Source organism: Ascaphus truei, chromosome 5, assembly GCF_040206685.1.
Source record: "Ascaphus truei isolate aAscTru1 chromosome 5, aAscTru1.hap1, whole genome shotgun sequence".
Taxonomy (NCBI): Eukaryota; Metazoa; Chordata; class Amphibia; order Anura; family Ascaphidae; genus Ascaphus; species Ascaphus truei.
In genome coordinates, this window is record NC_134487.1 from 110,682,161 (window position 1) to 110,703,207 (window position 21,047).

General features: G+C 41.2%; 1 protein-coding gene and 1 long non-coding RNA gene across 3 annotated transcripts in view; one reads left to right on the forward strand and one right to left on the reverse strand.

The window, feature by feature from the left end:
- Positions 1-21,047, reverse strand: part of LOC142495251 (protein O-mannosyl-transferase TMTC3-like) — a 138,019-nt gene that overhangs the window by 75,901 nt on the left and 41,071 nt on the right. For both annotated transcript variants that reach the window (XM_075600470.1, XM_075600469.1), the window contains exon 9: positions 12,229-12,377. In XM_075600470.1, the coding sequence (XP_075456585.1) occupies positions 12,229-12,377 (149 nt within the window). The remainder of the gene's footprint in view (positions 1-12,228; positions 12,378-21,047) is intronic.
- LOC142495254 (uncharacterized) lies at positions 11,598-13,585 on the forward strand. The gene is made up of 3 exons (XR_012801704.1): positions 11,598-11,776; positions 12,667-12,882; positions 13,263-13,585. It is a non-coding gene; the product is annotated as an uncharacterized LOC142495254 (long non-coding RNA).

Sequence of the window (21,047 nt, forward strand, 5' to 3'; positions counted from 1 at the left end):
GTGTGTATGTGTGTGTGTGTGTGTGTGTATGTGTGTGTGTGTGTGTGTGTGTGTATGTGTGTGTGTATGTGTGTGTGTATGTGTGTGTATGTATGTGTGTGTGTATGTGTATGTGTATGCATATATGCAGTGGTTGACAAATCACCAAAAAATCTACTTGCCACACAAAAAAAAAATCTACTCGCCACCTAGTACCAAACGTGTGCGGCTTGGGCCAATATTTACACGCCCGGGGGTTAAATCCACTCGCCCGGGGCGAGCAAATGTATAGGTTTGTCGAACACTGTGTATATGTATATATGTATATATATGTATATATATGTATATATATATATATATATATACATACATATATATACATATACACAGTGTTCGACAAACCTATACATACCTAGAACGGTATCATCTATTTATTTTTTGATTATTGAAGCTCGGCTAACACGGTACATATATGTATATGTATATATGTGAATATATATATATATATATATATATATATATATATATATATATATATATATATATATATACAGGCATACCCCGCTTTAACATACGCAATGGGACCGGAGCATGTATGTAAAGTGAAAATGTACTTAAAGTGAAGCACTACTTTTTTTCCACTTTACGATGCATGTACTGTACTGCAATCGTCATATATGTGCATAACTGATGTAAATAAGGCATTTGTAACCAAAATAAATACAATAGGCTTTATTCAAATAAAATGAATGGGAGCAAGCAAATAGGTGAGAGGCGCGCACGCAGGTCAGTACTGTATAGCAGCTCTCTCCTTCTCGCAGTCTCTCTCTCCTTCTCGCAGTCTCTCTCTCTCACTCAGTCAGTCTCTCAGTCAGTCTCTCTCTCTCACTCAGTCTCTCTCACTCAGTCACGCACACACGCACTCAGTCGCACACGCACTCAGTCACACACAGTCACTCAGTCACACACAGTCACTCAGTCACACACAGTCACTCAGTCACACACAGTCACACACACATTGTCACTCAGACACACACAGTCACACACACATTGTCACTCAGACACACACAGTCACACACATTGTCACTCAGACACACACACACACACACAGTCACTCAGTCACACACTGTCACTCAGTCACACACACTGTCACTCAGTCACACACACTGTTACTCAGTCACACACACTGTTACTCAGTCACACACACTGTTACTCAGTCACACACACTGTTACTCAGTCACACACACTGTTACTCAGTCACACACACTGTTACTCAGTCACACACACTGTTACTCAGTCACACACACACACACACACACACACACACAAAGATTGCAGCAGACGATCTTCTCCTCCCCCTCACAGCAGACAGGAGCGAGCTCTGAGGAGGGAGGAGGGGGGAGGAGCGGGGGATCGCAGGAAGCAGAATTATGGGCTGCAGTAAGTGCGGGCAGAATTGCTGGTTAAGCTGCAGATTTATGGAGCTTGGGTGCAGGAGGAACGGAGACAGATGGGAGGGGGAACAGAGACAGATGGGAGGGGGAACAGAGACAGATCGGAGGGCAGAGGGAACAGGGAGATCGAGCATGAAGGAGGTTGCAGGAGTGTTGAGGTGCGCACGACGCCCCCTGGTGTCCGTACTCGCGAAGCACGCGTACGTACACAGGGGGTAAGGTGCAAAAAAAAAAAAATGAACGTACTAGTGAGTGTACGTAAAGCGAGTGTATGTAAAACGGGGTATGCCTGTATATATATATATATATATATATGTACCGTGTTAGCCGAGCTTCAATAATCAAAAAATAAATAGATGATACCGTTCTGTGGCTAACGAAATGCTTTTATTTGTGCGAGCTTTCGAGATACACTGATCTCTTCTTCCGGCAATGTTACAATGAATGAAGCAAGCAAAAGGTATACTTAAAAACAGTGTCTCTTGGAATGTTATCTGTAAAGGCCATGTCTGTACATAGTGTGCTATATGTATGCACACACAGCTGTCTCTTACACATACTAATACTCCTTGTTTTTCCATCCCTATACACCAATAGGGACCACATAGTATCCACACACACTTTTAGATGTGCTACAATCTCTCACATTTCCACACCTACCCACTTTAATAAAATTGGAGCTATATGTTTTTACCAAGTTTCTGAAATTCGTTTATAGTTCATTGTAAGAAATATTTTTGGAAGATGAGCAGGCGTGCTTTTACGCATTATTCACTTTTTGTGTCGCAGCAAATAATGGTCTGCTAAGCTTCCACTGACATGTATTGGGATGCAATAACCTTTAAACAGAGAAAGTAGAAACATGAACCCTTTCCTTTGGAGTCTCACTGATAAAGCTAACTGGGAGTTACCCATACTGGCTAGCTCTCCTTATTTAAGATCAACTATGTTAATCCTTGATGATTTTTTTAATCAAAATAGGAAATTAGTTGATGCAATCCATATTCCTGTGATAGAAAACAGACAGGATGTATTAATGTTGTTGTAGACTAAATTAAATTAAGATAACGTATTTATACTAATTATACTGGAAGTAAAATGTTAATATAGGAAACTACAAATTCAAATCTGTTCTTTTCTATGTAAGACACAGCTGGTCTGAGCAGGATAATGCTTGCCTGTCGAGACTTTTCAGCCTTTTCACCCAATGACCGATAATACGCCACATAAATATCTTTCTATTGCCATTATTAAATATGTTTGGTTACTATTAAAAATTGGCCACCCAGCAATTTACTATGCATTCATGATGCAAAAGAAAAAGTGAACAGAATAACCATGGTTACTGCTACATTATAATGTTCTTATATACACCACAGAACAATGCAAACAGCATTTGTTTTCTTTTGTTCCGTATTCTTCTTGTTTATTTGTAAAGCAACAGACGACAGAGAAGCCCAATGCTACATCCAACATGACAAAAATACACTGTAAAATACTTATATATTCTCTTGAAAAAGGGTCATTTAGTTTAACCCTTTGGCCAAAGCGTTGTAAGCTTGCGAGCCACGACAAGGCAGACACCTGTTCGCAAGTCCTAACACTACCAGATAAAATACTAATATACCTTTATTAGGATTAAAATTCTCATTTACCTCTATTAGGAGGGAGAAAGACCACATTGGATCTATATCCAGTAGAATGAAAGGACCTACTAACTTGGGAAGTAGGGAGGGGCGGGCTTAAAACCTGGGAAGGAGGAGCCAATAACCTCCAGCAGCTGAAACAGCTGAGAATAGGTTTACAAAACACAAAACCCCAGCAAGCTCTTTTTGGGAACCCCTGAGCACCCACAAAATATATATGTATACAAGTGTCAAAAAGGAGTGCTATTGAGCGTGGCATATGTATACAACAGACGAAAGAGAAGCCCAATGCTACATCCAACATGACAAAAATACACAGTAAAATACTTATGTATTCTCTTGAAAAAGGGTAATTTAGTTGAACACTTATTTGTAAAGCACCAACGTATTCCACAGCATGATACAATGGGGGACAGAGTTATGTCGATTACAAAAACAGTTACATACAAGAGAGGACAAACATGCAGAAATAAATACAAAGAGGTATTTTTTGGAGGGGGAGGGGGGGAGAGGGAGGATGTTACATAGGGTGGAGATTGATCCAGCCACACAGCTGGGCCCAATGGGGATGGATGTTAGAGTTATGGAAAGTTCCTTTTCAGGGAATATTTTCATATTTGAAAGCTGGGGCAGAGTCTGATGGTACGTGGTAGGAAATTCCTAGCAAAAAGGAGGCAGCATAGAAGGACGAAAGGCAGATGTCGTGGGCGGAATGTAGGGGGTATTGATGTAGTTGGGTGATAAGGTCTGAGATGTAGGAGGGGGTGGCTTCGTCGTCGAGACCTTTGCAAGTAATTCCTAGGGTTTAGAATTTTAATTCTAGAGGCTATGGGAAGCCAATTTTGGAATATGCATAGTGTGGAAGTGGATCTGTGAGCTTTGCAGGGGCGTCTGGTGCAGCATTTTGGATGGATTGCATTTGGGCATAGGCAGACAAGGGGAATGCCAACTAAAAGAAGGTTGCAGTAGTCGAGGTGGGACATCAGTGGATTAGGATTTTAGTTGCATCATGAGCGAAAAAAGGTATCTTGGCGATATTTCGAAGGTTGAGACAGATGGCAGGACTTTGTGAGGAATGAATGAGAGTTCAGAGACAAAGATGATCCCTAGACAGCTGGCTTGAGGTGTTGATGAGATTGTGGTGTTATTGACAGTAAGGGAGAGTGTGGGTATAGCGTAGCAGTGGAAGGGGGAAAGATTAGTAGTTCTATTTTACACATGTTAAGCTTCAGGTAACAGCAAGACATCCAGGAAGAGATTGCAGAGAGACAATTGAAGACCTGGGACAGGAGTGTGGGGGAGAAGTCCGGGGGGAAAAGAGAAATGTGGTTGTCATCGGCATACAAATGATACTGAAGGACAAAATATTGTTTTAGTTCACCAAGAGAAGAGGTGAAGCATGGAGAAGTGCAGAGAGCCAAGGAGAGAACCTTGTGGGACTCCAACAGAGAGAGGGAGTGAAAAGGAGAAATCAGGGATGGAAACACAGAAGGAGCAGTTTAAAGGTAGGACGTGAGCCAGAAGAAGGTTGCGTCACGGAAGGCAATGGAGTGGAGAATGTTCAGGAGAAGGGGGTAATAAACCGTGTCGAAGACCGCAGAGAGATGCAGGAGAATTATTAGGGAGAACTGAACATTTGATTTAGCTGTGAGTAGGCCATTGACCACTTTTGTTAGTGCTGTCTCAGTGGAGCATAGAGGACAGAAACCAGATTGCAAAGAGTCCAGAAGGCAGTTGGAGGAGAGAAAGTGAGTCAGGCAGATTAACACAGTCAATCAAGTAGCCTGGAGGCAAAAGCGGGAGGGGGGGGGGGGGTAGGGGGAAGAGATATGGGGCGGCCGCTAAATTGGGAGGCCAAGTCATATGAGGGTTTCTTTAGAATGGGCATGATACAGTACGTGCCTGTTTGAAAGAAGATTGGAATGTGCCAGAGGTGAGTGGTTAAAAAAGTGAGTTAAGGTAAAGAAGGGGCATAGTGTGGCAGAGGATGCAGAAGAAATGTGATGAAATAGGATCAATGGGGGCAGGTTGTAGGGAGCGATGAGGAGTGCTGACACCTCACCCTTTGTCACGGGGAAAATGAACATAGAGTGTATTTAGGTGTGTGAATGGTGGTAGGTATTGTGTGTGGAGCCTGACATGGAGATGCTATATCTGATTGAATTAATATTATCTGTGACATAGGTGATGAGGTAACGTGCCACGAGGGTAGAGGGTGTGTATGTGTAGTTGGGCGGGGAAGGGAGTTAAAAAGGGTGGTTAAGTGTGTGTGCCACAGTTGTGGCTTGGATTGTCAGGGACTTTTCACGCTGGCAGGAGCAGTCTTGTCTAATGTGGATGAGAGTATGATGTTCTATAGAGAGATTACTTGGTTGGGACAGGAAAGGGTAGAGATGGAGGAGAGGTTTTAGAGATGTTGAACATTGGAAAGGGTCAGGGCATGTAGGTTTCTGTAAAGGTGTGTGGAAGTAGGTGCTGTGGAAGGTGCATAGGGTAGAGTGAAGTTAAAGGTAAAGAGGTGATTAACAGAGGGAAGGGCGTGATAGAGGGAGCAGAAGCGGGAAGAAAAAAAAAAAACAGGTCAAGGAATAGCCATTGCAATGAGTAGGAGTGGTGGTTGACTGGGACAGAGCATAGGAGGAGGTTAGAGAAATAAGATGGGCAGCTAAAGTGGAAGTTAGATTGCCAATAGGTATTTAGTCTGGTATGTTAGTCTCCCAGTAGGACAGTCAGAAGAGAGGAAGTGAGGGAGTCAGGCAGCAAAGTTGCCAAGAAATTGGGATGTTGGTCCAGGGGAACAATAGATGACAGCGACAAGGAGGGAAAGAGATGGACAGCATGGACGTCGAAGGATGAGAATAAGACGGAGGGAAAAGGGGGTATGACATGAAATGTGAATCGTGGGGAGAGTAGAATGCCAACTGCTCCGCCCGTCTATTCCCCAGTCTGGGAATGTGGCAGATGGAGAGTCCACCATAGGAGTGTGTAGCAGGAGAGGGGCGAGACAGGTTTCTGTAATGGCTAGGAGGCTGTGAGAGAATTTAAAATTAACAGGTCATGTATTGCAGCGAGTTTGTTCCAGACGGCTCATGTCCACGGCATCATTTGACGCAGCGCCCAAAGCTGCCGGAGATCAGGCAAGGGACATCCCCCCCACCCCCCCAGAAAATTTTACGCGCCTCCCAGACTACGCAGCCCTGCCATAGGGCACAGGAGAAGGGAGAAGTGTAATGGGGATGAGGTTCGAGTGATTAGCCATGTGTGGTGAGAAGTAGACTTTGTGGTAGGGTGTGGGACGTAAAAGGAATGGTATGTGGGCAGGGCTAGGATTCGGGGACATGTTGCCACACAGAGTAGGAATAATAGGAGAGGTTTTTCTTTTATTTTAATGTGTGACGTGTTAAGCAGAGGGAGAGGGATGGCGAGAGGATGAAGTGAGAGGGAGGCGAGAGGATGAAGGGAGAGGGAGGCGAGAGGATGAGGGGAGGGGGAGGGCGGGTGAGAGAGGATGAAGGGAGGGGGGGTGAGAGGGTGAAGGGAGGGGGTGAGAGGATGAAGGGAGGGGGTGAGAGGAAAAGGGGGGGTGAGAGGATGAAGGGAAGGGGATGAGAGAGAATGAAGGGAGGGAGGTGAAAGGATGAGGATGAGGGGGTAAGAGGGGGAGGGGGGGGAGAAGGGTGAGAGGGGGAGGAGGGGTGCACCAATCTTGGAATTTGTGGGAGCAGTATTAAGATCAGTATTGCTCGCCATGGGCCTGTATGACTGTGTCAGTTCTTTATAAATGACCTTATCATTACGTCATTTGTTCACTCAAAGCATGAGCCTATTTGCACTATTTCATATTCTATGTCCAAAAAAAAAAATCTTCGGAAGGGCGCTCCCTCTTAAGACCCCACCCCAGATTTTTTACAAAACAGAATATAAAGTGGTGCAAATTGGTGAGTACTTGGTGTGAAATTTAGAAAAAATTACGTTACAGTCAGGTAATTTATAAATAATATTCTTCCTCAGCAACGATTCTCGCGCGCGTCACACCTTTCACCATTTTGTCCAGTATTTTTGGACAAGCCACCTGGCAACCCTGGGTGGCTAAAGTCACTACGTAGTATGAGGCTGCAGTGTATCCAGCTGGCCTGTGCAGTGCATACACAGCATAAAATGTGTGTCCTTTGGCAACTGTTAGCAGCATTAGGCTTTAGTAAATTTAAATTAATCATACAGACAAATATAAAAATATTAAGCTACTTTTTGAGCATTCCTGGTACACACATTTGTAATTGTATTCATTAAAGACTTTTTTTTTGTAATGGAAAGCATTACCAACTTTTTGCATAAGTCACAAATATCACTAACAAGAATTGAAGAGTTGCCATGAAAGAAGACAGACAATGATGAAGGATCTAAAGATATCAATTACACATAAAAAGTTCACAAACATGCATTTTGTCACATAAATCCCAAAAGTATAACATATGCGCAATATGTACCTAATAACCAAAAGGAACCTTTGTTTACCCGATGATTTCACCATTATACCAATATAACAAAATCATGAGGGGTGGGTAATCAGATGTTTTGATTTTAGTTATAAAATGGTTTTACCAGGAAGTAATACATTGAGTTACCTCTCGTTTCTTGGGCACAGAGATATGATAACAAAAACAGTTACATTTAAATGAACAGGGATATACATTATATTTAAAGACATTGCATGAACAGATGAAGACAATATATGTTATAGGTGTATGCAACAGTTACAGACCAGATTAAAATGAGACAGCTTAAGTTTAGAAAGAACGTAGACTGGTGGTGGCTTTGAGAATCTCCGTTAGACTGTTCCAGTTGAGCAGTGCATGTTAAGAGGAGGAGGAGCGGACAGATGCTTTGTTGAACCTTGGGGCCATGAACAGGTCTTTTGGAGTCAGATCTCAGATTAAGTGCTGCATGTGGTAGGGGTGAGGAGCTTGTTTAGATAGGCAAGTAGCTTGCCCAGAAAGTATTTGACGGCAAGATAGTAAAAATGAACTTTGAGCCTAGACTCAAGCGACAGTCAATCTAATTCTTTGAGCATTTCATAGTGATGTACGTTGTAGTTACGTTGGAGGACAAAGCGGCATATGGAGTTGTAGATGGTGTCTAGTTTGCCAAGGTGAGTTTGGGGTGCTGTACCATATAGTATGTCCCCATAATCTATAATTGGCATTAGCATCTGCTGTGTGATGTGCTTTCTGACCAGCGGGCTTAGGGAGGATTTGTTGCAATAAAGTACACCTAGTTTGGCATAGGTTTCGGATGTTCGTGTATCAAGATGTAACCCAAATGTTAAATTGGAGTCAAACCAGATGCCCAGATATTTAAAAAATAAAATAAAAACTAGCAACAGGGGCTAGCATGGTATAGATTTGGTTTTGATCTGTAGCTCTATCATTGGTAGCTTTAGAAATGTAGCCTTCATCACAAATACCACTGTTAGTCTTGTCAGTGTTGAAAACTGCATCTCCCAAAACAAACTGTTTTTAAGCCTTGAAAAATCAGATTGAAGTACATGTCCAATGTCAGAGAGGCTAGGGCTGTGTGCATACAAGATTGTGTCATCAGCTCCCTTACAAGCTGTAAGTGTATATCAGTAATGAAGACTGGGTGACAAAAAAAAAAGTATGGGCCCAAGAACAGAGCCTTGTGGGCACCACAGGTGATATCTAAGGCCCCGGTCTCTACGCTGTAACGCGCGCCCGCGCTTTTGGCGGCGCGTTCAGCCGATTCCCCGGTCTGCAGCTCACTGCAGGAGGAGAGACCGGGGGGGGGGGGGGGGCGTGGCGGAGGAGTGACAGGGCGCGGCCATGACGTCACCCGGCAGGTTCGCCCTCATTGGCTGAACCGCCGGGGGGCGTGCCTAATCGCTCGACGCGAGTCCTGCTCTCAATTCTATTGAGAGCAGGAATAGCTCTCGCGCGAGCGCTGCGGGCCCGGCGCCATTACGGGGAGGGCTCTCGTGCGCGCAGCGTCCGCTGTAGGCAGCGGGGGCAAGGCCTAAGGGTTTGGAGTTCGAGCCAGGGATAGACATGTTGGGATCTACTCGATCAGTAGGAGCTAAACCAGTTTCAAGCGTGCTCCCTTATTCATTTAGCAAGATAAAATGAACAGTATCAAAAGCCTTTGCAAAATCTAGGAATATTGCACCAGTATGTTGTCCCAGTTCTATTCCACACTGGATCTCATTGCAAACTTTTAAGAGGGGAGTTACCGTGGAGTGTTTTGGGTGAAAGCCAGATTGGTGTTGGCTAAGGAAATTTGTCTTGGCATGTCAATCGCTTAATTTGAACGAACAATAAATAAGACCTCAACTGAACATATATCTGTCCAAGTTTAAAAAATTAATTTAAAAAAGCACGACATATTTACCCAATTAAAATAAGAAGAAGTTGGTAACATTTCCAATTCTGGAAAAAACATATTTTAAAAAACAAATTATGAAGCCTACCTTATTTTTCTTTTACGCATTTTCTTTACTCTACTACCTTTTGTTTGAGCTAAGTCACTTACACCTTGTGACCCCCATATAGAGCTATATATACTGGGGCTCACCTTACCAAACATGCTCTGCCCTACCTGGTGTGTGTAGGATAGGTGCAGGAAGGGTCTGGCGTTGATGGGAACGCAGGGGCCCTCTACACTGGAGACCTGATTCTGTCTGAGGCCCATATAGATAGGGGCCAATGTTAAAGGAAAATTTGGGGACCATGGACATAAGACCCATGCTAATATGCATGGAAGGTAAAAAGTAGTTTCCACGGTTACATTCTTTAACTACTGTATACAGCTCACTCCCATGAACCACCAAGGTGAATTATAGTGCAGAAACTTGTGTAAGGCAGCAATTCAGCAGGCACACACTCATACATAAATTACCACTGACAATTTTGCAACAAAATTGAATGCCCTGTGATCTTATAGTAAACACTTAACATGCTCTTAAAATAAAATGTCATACAAATAAGCCCTTCAGTTAAAAGGAGTTTGCATCTAAGTAGTACAAATGAATGTGATGATCAACATAGCATAATTACATTTATTTCAATTTCAATATTCTTTGACTTCTATATTGCATAGGACACATTTAATTTTGGGATGGAATATATTAATCCTAATCAGTCATCCTCCTAATTAAATACTTAGTGCTATACAGTTACATAGGAGGTTGAACGTTCAAAGTTCAACCTATGCTAACTTTAGACAACAGATACTTAGACTAGATATTGTATTTACAGTATATTGATCCAGAGGAAGGCAAACAAAAAACCCCAGTGAAATATTATCCAAATTATATATCTCAATAGGGGAAAAAGAAATTCCTTCTTTGCTCCAACTATTGATAATCAGCTTTTTCCCTGGATCAACATCCTTCCCATGGTTACTTATTTGGTAAATCCTGTATACCTTCCCTTACAAAAAAATAAATAAAAATGGCCAACTTTTTTTGAATAGGATTAATGGACAAGGGCACAAAGATTTGAATAAAAAAAGAAGAATTTATTATGCCATAGACTACATAGTAGTCTATGGCACAATACATTTTTTTTGAAATTTTATTCAAATCCGGGTGCCCTTGTCCAATCAATCATATTGGATACATTGGACGCAATGCAAGTCTTCCCTGGAACTAAGGAGCACCGGTAAAAATATCACTATAATCTTTGTTTTTTGGTGTGCAGCAAATACTGTACTCATAACTTTTGCATTGACAAACTTTTTTTTGAAGACATCAATTGTATCTGCCATTACAGTCTCCATGGGTAATGAATGCCACATTTTAACTGCCCTTACTGTAATGAATGCTTTCCTTTGGTGCTGGTGAAATCTCCTTTCCTCCAACATTAAGGTATAACCCAGTGTAGTTTGTACTGCCCTTGGGATGAATACAGTTGTTCTTTTGAAAGCTTCTTGTATTGTCCCCGAATATATATTTGTATATAGTAATCATATCCCCTCTTACACGCCTCGTTTCTAATGTAAACAAATCTAAATTAGCTAGCCTCTCCTTATAAAATCAGATTGTCTATCCCCTTTAATAATTTAGTGGCTCTTCACTGCACTTTTTCTAGCGCCATCATTTTTTTTTTTTATGGTGTGGTGGTCAATTTGCATAATATCAAATATTAAAAACAGGTATCCCAAGATACTCTACCTCTTCTGACAAACATCAGTGGAACAAAGGACTATAAAGTATAATCATTTAATTTATAATATTAAATGACCCAAATCAATAATATATACATACAGCCTTTAGGGTCATTTAATATTATAAATTAAATGATTATACTTTATAGTCCTTTGTTCCACTGACTATTGTTTCAGAAGAGGTAGAGTTTATCTTAGGATACCTGTTTTTAATATTTGATATTATGCAAATTGTTTGCATCTGTGCTTGATAAAGTTTGGAGCTGTTGAAGTTTTTCAATTAATGTCTATGTACTATGGGTCGCCATGACAACGTGCGATGTCCACAGGGGGTGTGTCTCGCATTCACATTGGCCTTGCAGCTCAACTAAGGGCAGAGCAGGAGTTCCTGAAGCTGCCCTTAGAGAACTAGCGCTGATTGGTATTGCGGTTGGTGTGATGTCAGCGCGCGAGTGGAGGACGCCCTGACGTTACCACTTTTTTTCCGCCAAACGGGGCAGTTTTGTATGTGTATTTAAGGTATGTTTTGTTTTACTTATTGACTTCTTGATAAAGAGCAATGCGCAAGAAACTCGTTGGAGGTCTTTTATACCTATTTTGAATGGACCTAATAAAATAATATTTTTATATCCATCTTGGACCTACTCTCTTGGCTGTGCGCTGTACTCTATTTTTGCATATTCCTGAATATTATCCTGTAATAAACCTTCAAGTAGCTTCCCCACTATTGATGTTAGGTTTACAGGTTTGTATTTCCTATGTTGTGATCTAGCTCCCCTTTTAAATATAGGAACAACATCTGCTTTACATTTATAAATAATGAAAATTTTAAAAAGAAAATGAGTAACATCACTGAATTACACCTCTTATTATAACATTTATGACCGCTAGTACATTGTTGTGGGCTTTATATGGAACAGACTACAATAAACTTACAGCCACGGTGGCAAGCAGTTTCAGTACATACCAACCTTTTGTTTGATAATTTCCTCCAGCCATGTGCAACGAGTATGCAGAATCCCATGCTAGGAACATACAATACCCTCTCTGCCACTACAAATCCAACCGGGAAAAAGAGGTTTGACGCAGGTATGAAAGGCAATATTATCAGACAAAGTGCCTGTAAAAAAAATAAAATAAAAAATTAAGACAATTATTACAAATATACAGTCAAGTACTGTATAACAGTGAACTGTTACAGGACAATCTGTTCATTATATGTACTATTTGTACATACAGTAAACTTTATGCAAAACAAATGTTTAATTCGAACACATCAATTAATTTGTAAGAAGGATTAACGGTTATAAATACCAATATATCACTGAACAAAAAGGATAAATTGGAAGGTGTGTAATAAGTTGCAATCCTCTGATATGATTGAAATTATTTTTATTCTTTTATTACAGGACTGGAGCAAGGGAGGCTTCCGGAGCCTAAATGCATTATTTTCAGCCCAGGTTCCCGAGATACTTACACTTGTTTTTGCTCCCTTGACGGAAGTCAAAGTGGCTGTCAAATCTCATGGGTCTTGCAAGCCAAATGGTGTGCTACATCCTCCTCCGTTGCAGCTTTCTACCGGATGGCCATTTAAATGCCCTGGATGAACGTCAGTAACTACACCTGTAAGTATCTTTGGAATCAAAGGGGCTCTGGAACCAAAAATAACACTATTCAGGTTCAGAGGCCCCTCCTGTTCCAATTCTGTAACTACAGTACTTTTAATTTTGCTGAGATTCCTGCATTAAATTGAGTTACTATGGTACAGAAATTGGTTAAATTCTGTACTTTGAGGAAAAAGCAACTTAAGACCATGTTACATCGTGTGTTTTGTGAATGGTCAAGGAAAACAAATGCTGCAATCCGATAGGTTCTTAGAAAAACTAGAAAAACTAGTGCTTTACAACAAGTAGTGTGGGTGATATTTGGAGGGAAGACTCCACACGTGGGTAATAGCTACATAGTCTGAAGGAAGAGAGTTTAAGAATAAACTTTGTCAACACAGGAATTAAAGCGAGACGTTGAAAACCTGAAGGGATCATCTCTAACAGAAGAACTCTTCCGAAAAACAGGGAAAGTACTTGTGGGCAAACCAAGAACTGGCCATGAACAGAAGATCAACAGAAATTGCTGTTGAAGGTACAGTAGATGTCTGTAAATCTGCTTACTGTACTTCAATATACTAGTAGCACTACATGAACCAGTGGACAAGCGCCATATACAGCTTCAAGGCAAGTGAATATGTTATCGGAGTCTGCAAATCTAATCAGAAGTTCCAATGCGAACAAGGAACCTCACAAGACATATTTCAATGGTTCTGCAGGATAAGGTGCACCCAACTTTATATATAAATAAAAATAAATAAAACATTTTTTTTAAAAAAAGGCTTTTTTTAAATTTCTTTTTTGTTAAATAGAGGATTACATATCATTGAAGTGTGAAAAACTGTTGATCAGGTTAAAAAAGGTAACAGAAAATATAATAAACTAAAGAAAAGAACCCCTATGCTGAGAGCACTCTAAACGGCTGGTGAACTGATATTACTAAATCAGGGGCCTGGTTAAAAAGGTAAGTATGTTAAACTAATTGTAATGATGAATACATTAAAATAAACTTTAATAGGAGGAATCCTCAATTAAAATATAGATATGGGAATCGACCTCTGTGAGGTGTACCTGAACAATAGGGCAAAATGATAAAAAGAAGGGGGGGGGTTGGAAAAAAGGATGATTGACCCTACTGAAAGAAAAAGGTTCTCTCTGTAACACCACCTACCAATAAATGGTAAATAGGTGACAACTTATTGGTGAATAAATGTGAGCCACAAATGAACTGAAATCTGTTATATATTAGTGTGGCTGGCCAAAGGCTCAGCTATGATAGATTAGTATGCCCACAATATATCAAACCCAGCTCATGGAAATCTCTCTAGATGGACACATGCTGTATGTCCAGTGGTGTGGCTAAATAGTAAACGGAAGCAGGGATGCTTCTATAAAGACCTCATAGCCCACATAGGCAGATAAATTACATCAATATGTAATTTGTCTGTACAAAAGGGCAGACTACACACGTCTGTCAGGATGTCTCAATTGGCATATAGGGGAACCTAATTTATAATGCTGCATAGGACGGATACCGCAATATTAGGGCAGGTAAGTATAGTTGACTACGTCCTAATAGGTATCCCAAAGACGTGTGTCCTGCCTATCATAATGTGCAATACAGCTAGACAGATAGTAAGCAATATATATGCTGGATATAATTGTAATTCCAGAGCTGCGAGTCAGACAGATTGGCAGACTAGTATTGTCTGGCAAGGTGTCTCAAATGACAACGTCTTGTGCCCAGAAAACCATAGTAGGTCTGTGGGCGGACGCTCACAGAGGTATGCAAGGGAGACTCGTTATTGTGTAATTAAATAAGGCGTTTTATTGTGCCTGTTTCCTTAACATCAGGAAACCATCCAAACAAGGGGGTAAACAAAGCTTCTATTCACTTGGGAGTATTTCTAGTGAAATACTATGCAGTTCACAACTCCCTTAGATAAGCATGTCTCCCAGCCCCAAAACATATAGCATGAAATAAGCAGATATAAGAAGTCTCTTAAATGAAAGTCTTATCTGTTCCTTGTGGTTTGGAGAGAAAATCTTCTCTGTCCCTGGTTCAGCTCCCTTTTCCTCAGGGTGCGTCAGCATTCAGGTTTAGAAGTTTTCCCTGTTTCTTGAAAGCAGCTCTGCTGTGTCTTCTGGCAGGGCTCAAGACAAGTTGTGAGAGTCAAAGACAATCTCTGCTCTGTCTCCAAGTTCAGCTCAGGTATGAGCTAAGGAGTCTCACATCCTGTCTCAAAAGACAGGCTTTTGTAAGCAATCTAATCAGGCAGGTGGTGTTTGTTAATTGACTACCAGCAGTTAACCACCACACTGCTGGATTAGAGGCACATTACTTGAACAGGGATAACACCCCTGTTACAAGGTCCTAATAGTAAAACGTCTTGCTGTATACTTTATATTAAGTGCACATAATAGAAACAATCTGCTTCAAAGTTGCATATGATATCTCCAGAAGGGGTAATAAACCCGCTGTGTCACAGTTTAAAAGGCAGTGAAGGTAGAGAAAGCATACACTGCGTGACTGGATAAAGTAGCAGACTAGGAGCGTCTGGTACTATGTCTGACCGTCACGACTAACACTGTGCTGCCGCTAAATCAGTAACTGGTCATAAGTCCTTTGGCACATATTGCGCATAAATCCCTCCTCCTAGGTATACAGACACGGAGTCTGTGTACCGTGCAGCTCCAAACATAGGAGATGGAGTGATAAGTTTGATCAGTAAGCGTAAGTTGCGGACCGGAAGTCTCTGTTGCCGCCACCTATGACGACAGTACGCCTAATGCCGATGTACATTTCGCTCGAAGGCTTTGTCGAGGCTGAAAGGAACAGCTCCAAACATCCGCTATTTAAAGGTAATGTGCATGTTCCTTATTGGTTAATTGATAATTAGTTCCATGTTCGTCTCTGAGGGCCTCTGGTGGTCAGAATAGTTATGAATGAATGTGTGTGAAATGGACAATCCAGTGGGAAACAGTCTCTGGGGGCCTCTAATGGTAAAATCCAGATAAACATAAATGAATATATGATGGAGAAGCAAAGATAGTGAATTCATTACCAAAAGGTAAGAGACATTATCAAATGAATGGGTAGAATACAAATCCGTCGTTCAGACCCTGAGGGGAGAGTGTACCTAGAGTATAAATCCACCTGGATTCTTTTTGTAATAAAATCTCATCCCAGTCACCTTTTCTGGGGCCGAGTGAGAATTGATCTATGCCAACAAATGACAAAACATTGCTGTCTCCATTATGATGTTCCAAAACGTGTCTAGCTACTGGTGTGTCCATTTAGTTGCGAATAGTGCCTAGACGTTCTAATACGCGGTGCCTAAAAGGCCGTTTAGTTTTTCCCACGTATTTCTTTTGGCAGATGCAAGTAACCAGATATATAACAACCGAAGGTTTACAATTAATAAATCTTCTGATGTCAAAGTTCCTGGTATTATTCCAGTTTTGGAATGTTTTTGAAGTTTTTATTGACTTGCACGCCTTACAGTTGTAGCAACTAAAGCAGACTATTGGTTTCTCTGGTAGCCAAGTATTTGGATTCTTTTCTCCTTCAAAATGACTATTAACCAGATGGTCACGTAGATTTTTTGCTCTTCTTGGTGTCATTTCAGGGTAGGTTTTGAGTATTTAATTTAAATTTGAATCTGCTCTTAGAATATGCCTGTGTGTTTGGAAAAAAATTCTGGCCTGTTCCCATTGTGAATTGTAGGTTCCAATGAACCTGATGGAATTTGGTTTTAGCCCATGTATTTTGTCTCTAAGGAGAATTTCCCTAGAGGTACTTTTGGCACTTTTGTAGGCCCTTTTCACACTATTCCGGCCATAACCACAGGCCAGGAATCTTTCTTTCTTTCATGAGGCTAGCTTGTTCAAATTCAGAGGATGTGGTACAGTTTCGTTTTATGCGAAGGAACTGACCAACTGGGATGTTCCTAATTAAATTAGGGGGTTGATGACTGTTGGCCCTAAGGATACTATTGGTTGCAATTGACTTTCTGAATATAGTTGATGATAGGTCCCCATTTTCCTTGATTGAGATTTTGAGATCAAGAAAAGAAATCTCAGTCGGACCAACTTCAATAGTGAGTGTTAGGTTGTTTTCATTCGTATTCAATATGGTGATAAACTCTCGCAACAGTTTTTCTGTCCCATTCCAGAGTAAAAGTACATCATCTATGTACCTGTACCACATTTGTATGTGGTTTGTGAAGTTTTCCATGTTCTCAGAGAATACTACTTCTGCCTCCCACCAGCCCAGGTACAAGTTGGCGTATGAAGGAGCACATTTCGTGCCCATTGCTGTACCCTGGGACTGGTGGTAAAGTGTTTTGTTAAACCAGAAATAATTCTTGGTTAAAACAAAAGTCAACAACTTAAGAACAAACTCATTGTGTTTCAAGAGATGGTTGCCTCTAGTTTTCAGAAAGTACGATACTGCAAATATACTGACTTTATGGGGTATGCTTGTGTATAGCCCTTCCACATCTAGGGACACCAGGATTGTATCTGCAGTAACATTGACATTCTCTATTTTGCAGAGAATGTCTTTGGTGTCCCTAAGATGCGATGGAAGGGCTATGACAAAAGGTCTCAAGATCCGGTCAATGTAGTCACTAGCATTTTCAGTCAAACTGCCAACGCCAGAAACTATAGGTCGTCCCGGTGGCGGTGTCTTCCCATTGTGTATTTTGGGTAGGCTATACAGGATAGCGATTTTAGGCTATTTAACTAGGATAAAGTCTCTCTCTTTTTCAGTGATCACTTTGTCTAGTATACCATTGTTTAGGATCTCACTGAGTTCCAGGTTGTAACTGGTAGTGGGGTCAGTTTTTGTACAGACAAATTACATATTGATGTAATTTATCTGCCTATGTGCGCTATGAGGTCTTTATAGAAGCATCCCTGCTTCCGTTTACTATTTAGCCACACCACTGGACATACAGCATGTGTCCATCTAGAGAGATTTCCATGAGCTGGGTTTGATATATTGTGGGCATACTAATCTATCATAGCTGAGCCTTTGGCCAGCCACACTAATATATAACAGATTTCAGTTCATTTGTGGCTCACATTTATTCACCAGTAAGTTGTCACCTATTTACCATTTATTGGTAGGTGGTGTTACTGAGAGAACCAATCGCTTTCAGTAGGGTCAATCATTCTTTTCTCCAACCCCCCCCCCCCGCTCTTCTTTTCATCATTTTGCCCTATTGTTCAGGTACACCTCACACAGGAGGTCGATTCCGATATCTGTATTTTAATTGAGGATTCCTCCTATTAAAGTTTATTTTAATGTATTCATCATTACAATTAGTTTAACATACTTACCTTTTTAACCAGGCCCCTGGTTTAGTAATATCAGTTCACCAGCCGTTTAGAGTGCTCTCAGCATAGGGATTATTTTCTTTAGTTTATTAGTTCATCTATTTCCCCTGATTGTAGCACCTTAGTCTAGGCAGTAGCGAGGGTCCCCTCCCCCTCCCCTTATTTTCCCTGGTTGTACAACAGAAAACATAGCCAGAAGGAGCCACTTTAAATCCAGCCAATACAGGTAGTCCTCGCTATCCAACATTTCACTTTACAACAAATCGTATATCCAACGCTTTACAATGCAACCGTATGGGCCGTTTTTCGACGCCGGAATGCGTTATCCAACGCTCACCGCCACTGATTAACATGGGACTCACTTTACAAAGGTTACACTATCCAACGCTACTTCCAGAACAGATTCCGTTGGATAACCGAGGACTGCCTGTAGTTTCCTTCACTGCTATGTAGTGTAGAACTGATACACTAGTGCAGTAGTTTTCAACTTTTTTTGGTTAGGGAACCCTATAATTATATTGTGAAATTCTGCAGAACCCCAACCCTCTAATAGCGTGTCTGAGATCAGATTCATTGTAAGGAACCGCATGCGATGCATAATAAGTATGCAGTGCCTAAGTGGTTAAAATTAAGAAGCACTCTATGTGCTATGTATGAGCTAAAGTCCAATTTTGTTTATAACCCTATAATTATATTGTGAAATTCTGCAGAACCCCAACCATCTCTAATAGCGTGTCTGAGATCAGATGCATTGTAATGCATCCCAAACCCTCTCTAATAGCGTGTCTGGTTTGGGATGTATTGTAAGGAACCACAACCCTCTCCAACAGTGCGTCTGAGATCAAATGAAATTTACGTTTTTCTGTACTTGCTACAATTTTTAAATGACCTGAAAATTGCAGGGAACCCTTTAGGCATGTCTGGGGAACCCAATGATTCCTAGGAACCCCTGTTGAAAAACACTGCACTAGTGGTAGAACTGATATCCAGAGTAAAGATTGAGTACTGCACGATAGGTCACTACTGTATTTTCTGTTACATGTTGTCTTATCAGTGTTTAGGTTTACCTCTAAAGTATGCAAATGTAAGCTATTTAAGTGTTTATAGAGAGAATTTACTAACTAAACAAACTGTCTTACCATTTAATAAACCATTAACATTTGTGAACTTAGACTGAGATGTGATGTATGCATTAATTCCACATACCTGTGGGGAATCCAGTGATCATTATTTGAAGCTCATTTTAAATAAGGTCTGATGTATTGAGCCAGGTCAGGTGGTGTGTAAAATAGCATACATCTGCGCCAAGGGTTGACAGCGATCACATTAACAACCTGCTGCCGGTTGGCATATAATCTACTGTAGGTGCAGGACACCCGCAAATTACAAGCAGTTACAAAAGGTACCGCGGTCACGTGAAGTTATCCACAAATGTATAATCAACATCTCAGAAGCCCAGAAATATGAACCAAAAAATAAATGAGTGAATGATGCTCAAAAGTAAAAAAGTACATCTGTCACTAAACTAGTTTACAAATGAATACTAGCTACATTTTGATGAAGATGTTAGGATCACGTATGTCCAGCTTCTATTCTAGTAAGTACCAAGGATCACAGTGATGCACATCACATTGCTGAAGAGAACTACCGACATAGCCACCAAGCGACCTGCTATATTGCGTTGTTGCTCAAACAACTCCGCTGTAACCCATTTGCAAACAAATCCTTTAACACAAAGGATTAAATAATACTTAAAAATCTCATATCACTAGTGTGCCAGCCAAACAAGAGAAATGTAGATTAACTTTAAAGGTCGAGCAACTTGTCAATAAAAGAAGCTCTGCACCACATCCTCAAAATGTGGAGTTATTTGATGGCTTGAAAAATAGCTTTACATTTCATCCTGATTCAGTCTAACATTGCTATATGCAGATACACCAGAAACAGTGTTTAGATAACACAGGACACTGATGGGCAAGATTTTCATTTTGTACTCTTGTAGCTGTAGTATCATGCAGCTGTGTTCCTATAGGTCATCTACCTCAGCGGTGCGCAATCTGTGGGGCGCGACCCCCAGGGGGGGCGCGAGACTGCCGACGGGGGGCGCGGGGTTTACAGAGGCCCCGCGCGCTTCCCGAAGGCACTTAAATTAAGTGCCGGGGGAGCTGCAGGGCCTCTGTAAACCATACTTACCCGTGGCTCCGGCGGCTTCCTCCCGGCGTCGCCATGGCAACGCGGCGTCAAAATGACGCTGCGAGGTCATGTGACGTCACGTTGCTATGGCAACGTGACGTCATTACGCCGGTGCGAGGGTAAGTTGGGGTTGGGGGGGGCGCGGGAGTGAGGGGACAGCCGGCAGGGGGGCGCAGGGAAAAAAGTTTGCGCCCCCCTGATCTACCTCAATGGCTGAGAGAAGGGAGAAACTTCCATAGCACCTATCAATCCCATCCTAGAGTTAAATTGCACAGCATGGTGCTTGCAAGATTTTCAAGAACCAAATTGGAGATAGAGCACAAGCCAATGTCCTGCCTCTCTATGCAAATGTTCATTTCACACACAACTATGCAACACTTTCACCAGCATTTTAAAAACGTTTAATGTCAGACGATGCTGCCATGCCATCTTTAATTTCTGGTCTTGGATCAAATTCCTCTAAAGTGAGGCTAAACCTAACCAGCTTTTCTTTTTGCATATATTTTCTTTAACAAATAAAATAGAAAAAACACTACTTGTAATTAAAAAAAAAAAAAAAAAAAAAAAAAGACTACAGATCTAGAAATAGTTGATGTGCATGGAAAAGAGAAGAGTAGATAGTTTAGTAATAAAACAAGTGATAGACAGCA